General features: G+C 40.4%; 1 protein-coding gene across 6 annotated transcripts in view; it reads left to right on the plus strand.

Annotated features, from left to right (window-relative positions):
• Window positions 1-11202, plus strand: part of LOC127370428 (membrane-associated phosphatidylinositol transfer protein 2-like) — a 57108-nt gene extending 45906 nt beyond the window's left edge. For all 6 annotated transcript variants that reach the window (XM_051412463.1, XM_051412462.1, XM_051412459.1 and 3 more), the window contains 6 exons: window positions 1030-1146; window positions 1269-1417; window positions 1511-1660; window positions 2754-2937; window positions 3022-3150; window positions 4002-11202. In XM_051412463.1, coding sequence (XP_051268423.1) covers window positions 1030-1146; window positions 1269-1417; window positions 1511-1660; window positions 2754-2937; window positions 3022-3150; window positions 4002-4367 — 1095 coding nt within the window. In that variant the 3' untranslated portion in view covers window positions 4368-11202. The remainder of the gene's footprint in view (window positions 1-1029; window positions 1147-1268; window positions 1418-1510; window positions 1661-2753; window positions 2938-3021; window positions 3151-4001) is intronic.
• The last annotated feature ends 28 nt before the right edge of the window (window positions 11203-11230 follow it).

The raw sequence follows: 11230 nt of genomic DNA on the forward strand, positions 1-11230 counted from the left end.
AGTTATTCCAGTTTTTAGAAGAAGACATCCAGACATCCTCTCCGGTTGCATACAGCCAGTGGTGGATACTTACTTTAAGTAGTTTAAAGGACTTTAACTTGTAATGGAGTACATTGTTGTATTGACACTTTCACTTAAACATACAATTTGTAATTTCTGCTGCTAGGAGGTCTCTCACATCAAAACAATAAATGTTATGATGATGTGTGGAGCAGTGTGGGATCAGAGGAGTTATTGTCTTCACCACCATTGCCGGTTAGGATTCCTTCAGTGTTCATGGTTTAGGAGGTTTCTACCGGGAGCCCAATTATCCACAGAGGTCTCCTCCTCTCCAAAACAAACAGACCCGCTGATTAAAACCGCTAAACACAGGTGAAGGATGAAGTGATTTTTAAGGGGGACTGAATAAAGCAGTTCCACCTTAAAAATCACTTCATCCGGTTCAAATCTAGAGTTAAAAAGCACCAAGATGTAAACAGTGGATGGTAAAAATGTGGCTTCAGACTGGATAAACAGTCAATGTATGACAGCTTCTGGCAGACAACCACAACGCTGACGCAGGCACAAAGGGGATATGACGCCACTGACAGGAGACCGGTGAAACGCAGCGTTACCTGAATAAAATGACAGATTTCTCTGAGTTTGAACATTGTTGGAAACATTTGGGATAATGTAAGAACACATCAAGTCTAGAGTTTATAAAGATTTTAATGCAGAAATGTTTCATATTATATCTTTAAGTGGTGGATGTCAGTACTTCTTTAACCAAAAAGACAGTGACTCCACCCCGATGTTGCCTGGGAGGCGAAACCCAGGGCAAAAAAGTCAGAAAAACACTCTACTAAAATTTAAAGCTGAGCTTAATTAACATTCTCTCTCATCTGGATTTTGGCAGCTGCACAGTCAGAAGTCTTTAAAGAGTATTTAGAGAAAGAATCAAACTGACCCCAGTAAATTAGTTACACAACAGCAACTGAGACGAGGAGGACGGTACTCTGACTTCCTGTTTTGTCTTCTTCTGTGTGTCAGAACGTGACGGCTAACCACCGAGTGAATGACGCTGTGTTCACGGAGGACGGAGCCCAGATGGTGACAGGGCGCTTCATGTACGGCCCTCTGGACATGGTCACCCTCACTGGAGAGAAGGTAATGACGACGTCCAGCTGCGATGCACCAAAAAAAAAAAAAGATGAATTATGTAATTGTGTCACCATCTGTGTCATTAAGGTCTTACAGAGTTCAACAGATATTTGTGTTAATTCCTGCAGGTTGACATCCACATCATGACCCAGCCTCCCTCTGGAGAGTGGGTGTACTTCAACACAGAGCTCACCAACAGCAGTGGGCGTATCTCTTATGTAATCCCCGAGAGCAAAAAGCTCTGTATCGGGGTGTATCCTGTCAAAATGGTGGTCAGGTAACGCAAAGTTGTTGTTATTTCTTGTACAACATGTAGATTTTACTTCTCCATTCACAGTAACCGTTCTCTCTTTCTGTCTCACACACACAGGGGTGACCACACATTTGCAGACAGCTATCTCACTATCGTGCCACGAGGAACAGAGTTTGTCGTGTTCAGTATTGACGGGTCATTTGCTGCCAGCGTGTCTATAATGGGCAGCGACCCGAAGGTTCGAGCTGGAGCTGTGGACGTGGTGAGGTACGGATCACACGCAGAGCTCTCTCTGCAGGTTTATTCTGCAGTAATATATTCTGGTTCTCTGAATGGTCACACAGATTTGGCAGAAAAGCTGAGGAATCTACTTGAGGTTTGTTTGTGAGACACATTTATTTTAATTACCAGTAATTCCATGTCCATGTCCATCTACTACTTCAAGTCAGTAAGAGTTCCCAGTGGAGAACATGAAGATACCCTTTGTTTTATTTCCCTAGATTGTCCTGAAATTGTCTAGAATACAGTATATACAGACACTGAAGCCGCAGTAACTGCAGCCGAAGCTCAGAGAAACTCAGGGAGAGGGCAGTGACTGAACTTAGATAGTTACAAGATAAAACAGACATTTAAGAGTTACATTTTCAGTCACAAGTAACTTTCATAGGGCAGTATAGCCCACCAGACTCCATTGACAAAACCAGTCATTTTACCTGACAGGCAACTGTGAGAAACGTTTCAAATGGGATGGAAACATAATGAAACCCACCAAAACAGTCTTTGTTAGTCTTTCCATCAACCGTCAACTCTGGTTTGGTCGAAATAAAAAATTTAATTCTTGAATTTACCGCTGTAGGTAAAAAAATATTTGCGAGATGGGTTGCAGCGCTCGACAAAGTACATCCACTAAAAGTGCTTGTTTTTTTTGCCAAAGACAGGCTCTGATTATTAATATAAGTGTCTAATAACATTATGGAAAGGATCCCTACAGAGATAGACCTTTTTTACAGCCGTAATATAACTATCGCTCGCCACCAGACTCCAGAGACAAAGACAGTAATTTTACCTCACAGATTTTTCTGACATTGTAACTGAATTCAAAGTGGATGGAAAACAAAATTAAACTCACCAAAACTGTCTATGTTATTCTAACAACAATCACCAACTCTGGTTCGGTCTAAATCCCTAATTCACCGACATACAGCAGCAGTTTCAGTCGGCTTTGTTAACAAACCACAGAGATGCTACAATAACAGCACAGGCGGGGGGAGTGTGACGCCATTATCTGCTGCTATACTAATGTTTCTCACATATTAAACAAAGCGTCAGGTTATAATGGCTGTTGTGTTATTTCTCACAGGTACTGGCAGGATTTGGGCTATTTAATCGTTTATGTAACGGGTCGTCCTGACATGCAGAAGCAGCGTGTGGTGGCCTGGCTCTCCCAGCATAACTTCCCTCATGGCATTGTCTCCTTCTGCGACGGGCTGGTTCACGACCCGCTCCGACACAAAGCCAACTTCCTCAAAACCCTCATCAACGAGGTAAGGAAGGCCGCTGTGAGGTTTGGGTGGCGGTTTTATGATCCTTGAAAGTCTCTTAATGCTGACCCCTTCCTCTTTCATTAGGCCCACATGAGGATCTTTGCAGCCTACGGCTCTACCAAGGACATCTCTGTGTACTCGAATATCGGCCTGCCTCCGTCCCACATCTACATAGTGGGAAGGCCCACGAAGAAAATGCAGCACCAGTGTCAGGTATGGAATAAACGCTGATAGCGAAGGGAAACATGCACACTATATTCTGTTTTTTACACCCATCAGATGGTGCATGCGGTGAATCGATGGTCATGAATAAGCAAGTTAGAGTTGAGTGTATTGTTACATCCCTATTGGTTCTTCATAATCAACAACGGGGCCACTGTGAAGCCTGATTGTAATGCAAGGAATTATTATTTTTCTGCCAAATGAATCTCATTTTTGGTGGATGCAACTTGCTCAAAATCTCATCAAACGTGGCACAAAATTCAGTGTTGGTAAAAATGTACGGATTATAAGGGTCTTGCACAGGGGTTTGGCAAAATGGCTCAACAGCGACCCCTAAATGCAGCCGTGATTATGTATGAAAATAAGCCCATACGGTCTTTTTTGACGATTTGCACACGTTGTATTTTAACGAACTCCTCCTAGGGAATTGATCTGATCGACTTCAAATTTGATTCTGGTAATCTGAAGACCTTCATAATTAAAATCTGTGCTATTTGTTGCTGTATGTCAAACAGCGTTTCTGTGGCGTGGTGTCAAATTTTGACGTTTCGCCTTTGCATCTTTGTGAAAATATTGGATCATTTTATTTTTATTTTATGTCAAATCTGATCTCTTAACTAGAAACTGTAGCTGTCAGATAAATGTAGTTGAGTAGCATAAAATGGAAATACTCAAAGTACAAGTACCTGACAGTTGTACTTGAGTAATACTGTATTGTAACATTTCACCACTGTTTCCATGAGGCCATGAAAAGGTGCGTTTGAATAACTGATCTGTCAGAGGGTTTTCGCTCTCTATACGAGTTACTAAACCAGATTTTATCAACCTCACGTCTCTTCCAGTTCATCCCGGATGGCTACGCTTCCCACCTGTCCCAGCTGGAGTACAGCCAGAGGTCTCGTCCCGCCAAGTCCGCCAGCACCCGCATGGTCCTCCGCAAGGGCAGCTTCGGTTTGGGAGCCGCCGGAGGAGAGTTCCTTCGCAAACGCAATCACATCTTTCGCACCATCTCGTCTCAGCCCGGAGGTGCGGGGTCGGCCTCTACCAACCAACCTGGGCGGACTGAGCGCACGCTGAGCCAGTGCGAGATGGAGCGGGATCGTGGGATCGGGGTGGCAACCCAGAGGAGTATGAGCATAGCTGCCGGGTGCTGGGGCCGCAGTGGGAGCACCAAGGAGGGCAGTGGGGGGTTACTCAGCCCTAAATAGGATTCAAAATGGAGCTGTGGTGTTAAAGGACCCGGCCTAAGCCACCATGATCTCTGGACTAGACAAAAGGTGGAAGACGAGGAAGTGGATGGAGGGTTTGTATTTTAGAGATTAAGCTGAGGTGGATTGATGGTTAGAGAACAGGGAAGGAGAGGTGGCGAGGGATCTGTCCAGGAGGAGTGGACTAATCAGGCCAAGTGGGATCCAGCGAACAAAAGACAGTTCTGTAGCATGACTCTTTTACAGTAATACTTTTATAGGATACATCACTAACTATTTAAAGAAAAAAAAAAACGATAAGGAAGGATTAAATGAAATATTGCAAGCCTTAAACTGATCTCGTATAACGGGACAACGCCCCCCACCTCCCCTCTCCGAACACACACAGACACAAACACACACACACACATACATACATACAATACCAGTCTGTCCTAGCATTCACACTCATGAGCTCAGGACAAACTGCAGAGCCAGATTCATCTTCAAACAGGTCAGGCACGGGTTCAAGGCAAAAAGCCAACGACTTTCACTTCTGTTTCTGTCCCACTACCTGCTGAGCGACGACACTCCACCCAGCAGTGACTGGCAATAACACAGGAGGAAGGAGACGGTTCATCCAAAATTACATAAAAGATAAACATATTTTCTCACCTGCCTCTAGTGGGAGCGAGACATGCAAGATAGTTGTGGGTGTATTTGTCCTGGATTTGATCCGTCTGAGATTACCACCTCCACCCCCAATACTGTAAATGAGAACTGATGATTATACAGTGATGGTCTGTCAGTCAGTTGACCATCACTCTTCAACATTTGGATGGATCGCCAATGAATGTTCGTTCTTCTTTTAGAGAAAATATACCGTCCATTTTTACGTGATTCAGCAGAAACAGTTCCACACAGCGGCATTTTTGTTACTTTATGAAAATGCCTCAACAGCCAATACGGTTGCAACCAGCATTAGATGGACAGTTATCATTGGCCCGACCAGATCCAGGACAGGAGGAAATCTGTCTGAATTGGGGGGTGGTCAGTGCATTTGTGTGGTTTGCAAAAAACACACTAAACTGGTAAACATGGTTTTGATAAAACCAAACTACCTGCATGGATAGATAACATGAGAGACAAGTGAGAAAATCTGTATTTATTGTAATTTGGGTGAACCGATCCTTTAAACATCATGAAATATATTGTATCAGAGGTGAAAGTCCTTATTGTCTTAGTCACAGAACAATTCATGCTACATAATGCTAGCAGGTCGCTAGTGCGGTTTTTCATTCCAGCGTGTGTGAGACTCTGTAGTATTATCCCTTTCAGTGTGGCCTCTGGGCCATCCAAGGCCTTAATATCCACAAAGACACTTGCTCCACCGATGGAACAGAAAGCAGAAAAACAGGGCATGCAGCATTAAAGCAACAACTGAAACTCTGTACAGTCCACAGCAACAATCCCTTTATATATTCATCTGCTTGCAATACCTCTGATCCACCTGTTGGTGGTGTTATGTTTCCCACATGTGCTGCTGCTGGGAGACACTTGTGTGGTGTTCCCCCGACTTCTTGCTCTTTTTGCTCGTAGAATACGCAACAGGATGGGACCTGGTTGTTTCTGCTGAGGGGCCTGTTTCATTTCAGGCTGGACCCTGTCGGAGAGATGGAGGCAGTATTTCCACACAGCTTTCACTTACAGAGACCTGTTAATCTTTCAGTATTTTTACCAAATGGACTGAAGAAAGGACCAGAAGTTATTGAGCATGAATGCTGAAAAGAGACAGGATTCCCCCATGAGAGCAAACATCATTTCATTGCTTCTGTCTACTGAACTGTATATTTTAATACAAAGGGAACGTAGAAGAAGAAGAAGAAGCCTCCTCAGTCCAAAAACACAAACGTGTGCACAAAATGGTTTTTCCAGTGCTGATGCCACCCAAGGTTAGTCCGTCTTAAATCAGTGGTCGGAAACTGTTCCTTGCTGTAATCATTCATACGGGCCATTAAAAGATTTCTAATGTGTTTCCAGAGTAAGTGATCAGGGACAAAATCCACCCTTATCTGTGCAAAACTTTACATGAAGCTAATGTAAAGGTTCTCTGAGTTACAGGGATCAGGATCAGGTTTCAGGATGCGTCACATCTGCTACGGTTGACAAATTACTTACTGCTGTGTTCAGTCTGAAAAAATGCTATTTTAAATTTCTGATTCTTAAACATGTAGTAGGAATTTAGGATAAGGCCTTAGAATGGTTTAAATCATAATTACAACATAGATCAGTATCAATTATGATTGATAATGTTTCGTCCTCTTCTGCTATGTCTCCTGTGGTGTATTTTTTTTTGTTTTATTTTTCATTATATATGCTTCCACTGGGCTCTGTGCTTTAAAATTGAACTTATACGCTGACGACACACAGCTATACTTATATATATATAAACAAGCAGAAAAACATAATCTTTAGTCTCTTTTAGGCCGAGGTTTTTAAATGATCAGTAGTGTAGCAAATTCTCTTTGTCCTCTGTCTTCAAATCTGCACACTCAATAATGCTCCTATGGAAATGTATTGATATACCATCCAGCTTGTGTGTGCTTTTATAAACATTTCCCATGTTGACTGTGTTAACAAGTTCTGTCATTAGCCATTAGCAGTAGTTTTTTTCCCCAATTAGGTTGATCTTTATACTAAAAAGACAAACTTGGAAGATATTCACTTATGTTTTCTTACTGTGAAAGCCTCATGTTATCTTCAGATAAACTTTAGAATACATTTTTGCACAAAATTAGTATTTTACTTTCCAGAGGAAGCACATTATGGATCTTTTAATGGCAGGTATGAACAGGAAAGGTCTCAACGTTTAAATGGACACCTGACTATTATTTTAAGACTGAGTGGGAAAATTAAACCTGCATTATAGTTTAAACCCATGGAAGCTTTTGGAGTAAGGATGTGTGGAGCGGTTGTACCTCTTGTTCACTCCATTTTACTATGCTGTTTTTTTATGCCCAGCTTCCACACTACACAAGAGTGTCTGTTCCCACTCTCTGTGTGATCAGCAATGTCTTCAACCGCACCACGAAAGCCAAAATCATTCTCTAAATACTGTAGTTAATCAACTGTGTAACCTCATTGTTGTTTTTTGCACTAGTTTACGGTGGAAATATACTGTAGTTACCATCTCATGTTGCTACATTTAAACACCTCCGTAGTGCATGACACTTTTTGTTAATTTCAGGGTAAACTGTATGTGCAGGTACGCACATGTCTGTACATTTTGTCAAGATATGAAAATAATGTAAAGTAAATGTGCCAAACAGTAGAAAGTATTTAGACCAGGGGTTTTATCAAAGTCTGGCACTGTGGGTCCCCCCTCGGAAACACTCCCTGACCTCCTATTCTCCTGTTCTTGTTCTTTGTCTTTGATAGATAATCATGCTCTCTAAGTTTTGGAGCTGCAGTTCCCATGATTTTTTGCGAGATGTAAACAGGAAGTAAAATGTTGCTATGGATCCAGTGAGTTAAGCTACAATAGCTACAACTGGCACCATTAAAAGAAAGCTGAATTAGCTATTAGTGGTTCCTGTTTGCAATTTACCAATTGATGTACAGACAGCTATCACTGGATTACTTTGATACTGAAGAAAACTTAAAATCGTGATGATTCTCAGGCAAGTTAAGAACTGTCTTTTGTCTATGAATTTTAAGCATATTTATGGCTGTTTAATCCCAATGGACATCAGAGATACCAACATAAAAAGAACGTTTAAGTCACACTGAATCTTAAAATATGTGTATAAAGTCTGCATGCGATTTTGACGCAATTTGCAGCGACCGTGGCGCTAACGGTTCTGAAGGTCCAGTGTGATGGATTTAGTGGCATCTAGCGGTGAAGTTGCAGAATGCAACCAACCAAATACCGCACAGCCTTGCGAGCGAGTAGGAGAAACTACGGTGGAAAAACACGATATCTGTCACGCTATGTCTGGTCTGCAGACATGGCAGACTCTGCAGAAGAGATAAAAACGGCTCATTCTACGGTAACAAAAACACAAAGATTCTTATTTCCAGGTGATTATACACTCTAAATTTTACACACCGGATCTTTGAAGTACCTTTTTTGCCTCCATGAGCTGTGTGTTACAGCATGCACTTGCCCAACGAGGCGAATCACAGTTTTGAAAACCCCTGATTTAGACAGTATCCAGCCTTTTTATTGTAGTGTGCTGAGAGCATTACGTACCGCTTTGACTGGATTTTTACGACTGCCCCTTTTTAATCCGATATTGTCCACGTCTGAGAACGAAAAGTGGCTTTAACAGAGAACTGAAGATGTCTTTTAAACTTTGAATTGAGAGCAGAGGTCGGGGCGTGTTGCTGTAATCGTGGACAATAAGCTATTTTGCAAGAGGTCATGGACTTTTTAGCTTTGAGTTTGTGGGAGGTTTCTTTTGGCTGCAAAACACATTGTTCCCCCCTCTGGCCGATCGGCTGCTGAGTTGAATGTCCGCTCATTTGGATTCTGAGACTGTTCAGGAGTCATGGATGTGTCAGTGTACATACTGTAAAGATGTATATGTAGGACTTATATGTTTGAGAGTTATTTATTTACCTAAAGATCATGATGTTACTCTGGAAAATTTCAGGTGAAATATATTTGAAATATGTAGCATTTTATTTGTCACTCTGGCGGTCATTAACGCTACGGACCAACACAGGAAAGGTTTTATGTTTTTACCAGTGCAATATTATTGTTCCAATCACAGCCAGGCAGAACCACTATCACAGCAGGGGCACAATCTACCACGATACAAGCTACAGGCAATTCACAGTCTGCAATCATCACACACACACACACACACACACCACCTGCAGTTGTGTTTCACACCTCGTGAAAACTATTTGTATTTAAGCTACTGTTGACCTCTGCTGTCTCTTTACAACAGTCAACTGCTGAGCATTTTATAGGACTAACTGTACCTATTTTTCAAACTGGAGTATTTTACAAAACCTTTGAAATATAACTGGAGACTGGTTTTTCAGTCAGCGGGTGCATGAAAAAGTGAAACCCCATTAACAAAGCAGCTCTATTTAACAAGCTGTTTGCATGTCATCCAGTCAGATTGGAACTACTTAATCTTCATGCTTAACAGTAATAAACCAGTTGTGTTGTCCACTATGTCCTCACTGTTTAATGAAATATATATCAAAACGTTCTGCTGATTATATTTGAGATTATTGCCACATTTGGATGAGGAGAAATACGCTTAGAGACCTACAGAGGTGTTTTAAAATTCAGTATTAGTTTTTAGTTATGGACACTTTTCTGATAAAACACCCTTTTATGCAGTGAAAAAAAAAGTTTTATTAATGGTTAAAGGAATGATTTTAATTATATTTTCCGACAGAGAGAAGATCGATATCACTTTCATGTCTGTCATGTCTAGGAAACACCTAGCCTGGGTCCTGGTTAAGAAATAAAGTGGCCCTTTTACGCTTCAGATTTTGAATGAATTAAACAAAGAAAAGATGTAGACGGGTTAATTAGTGAACTTTTTACAAGGATTTTATTGCCTTCAGACAGCCGGTTGTTTACCCATAAGCTAAGGCTGTAAAAAATTCTGAAAAAATCCCTCTAGTTTAACAGTTTGATCACTTATTTCTATAAAATCCATTAAATTAACATTAAACTTACAACTGCGGACAGATTAATTCTTTATTACCAATTAACATTTATAACTGCAGAATTGATGAAAGGATTACAAATATTTTAAATACAAATATTAGCAAATAAAAAAAAACTGTTTATATTTATGGATTAATGAACCATAAATAAACTATAAATCCTGCATAAAGGGTCGCCTTATTATTAAAGTGTACCAACATTTTATACGACTGTTTATAAATCCCAACACTGGGATGTTACTTCGTGGTTATCCAGCTGTAGGGTCAGTCATATTTATGACTTTAAATAAAACATCACAAATATTATAGAACTGTATGTTTGTGACATATATTAAGCTGTCAAAAGTTATGGTGGCAATAATTCATTTATATTTTGGATATATGCAGTGTTTGCGATTAGATTCATGCTCAAATTTGAAAGTATTTCAACAACACTTTGTTTTAACTCCTTTTGTTTAGCATTTATAAGCAGTAATACACACATTTTAACACACTATAATGTAGTTGTAAGCAATTATAAGGGCAGTTATTAAGGTTTTTAAATGTATTCGTAACAACTGTTAAGTTAATAAACTATTTTAGTTTTTTAATCAACCTTTAGTATATTATACATACATACACACACATATGTACATACACAATCATACTCCTACATAAAAAAACATATAACTACTAAGATATGAAATGCTTTATAACACTTCTATTATGCATCCTTTTGTTTTAAAGCAATAATTTACTGTTTATATTCGCTACAGATGCTTAAATTAATACTGTTATAACTGACTGCAACTCATTAAGTGTTAATATACTGCTTCTAAATACCAAACAGGGCTTTACAATGAAGTGTTTACAGTATTTCTCTGTATTCTGTTAGCAGCTGTATTACAGAAGGTCATGAGCTCTTTTTACGTGGTTCGATTGGAAAGTGTTATCCTTTCATTCCCGACATTGACAACCACTGATGAAAGCACTGTGTGTACTTTGATTAACAACATTAGTATCAGGATTACTTCTGTTGTTGTTCTCAGACTGAGGATACAGTAGATACTGATGTCTCCTAGTTCATATGTGTTCGGGCAGATCGGGCCGACCTCTGCCCGGCCCTCGGCTCTCTCTACCATTGTCTGTACTGTGGAATAAATACAATTGGACGGTAACTCAATGGGTGTACGTGTGATTTTATTGTCTTT

Source organism: Dicentrarchus labrax, unplaced genomic scaffold (assembly GCF_905237075.1).
Source record: "Dicentrarchus labrax unplaced genomic scaffold, dlabrax2021, whole genome shotgun sequence".
Lineage (NCBI taxonomy): Eukaryota > Metazoa > Chordata > Actinopteri > Moronidae > Dicentrarchus > Dicentrarchus labrax.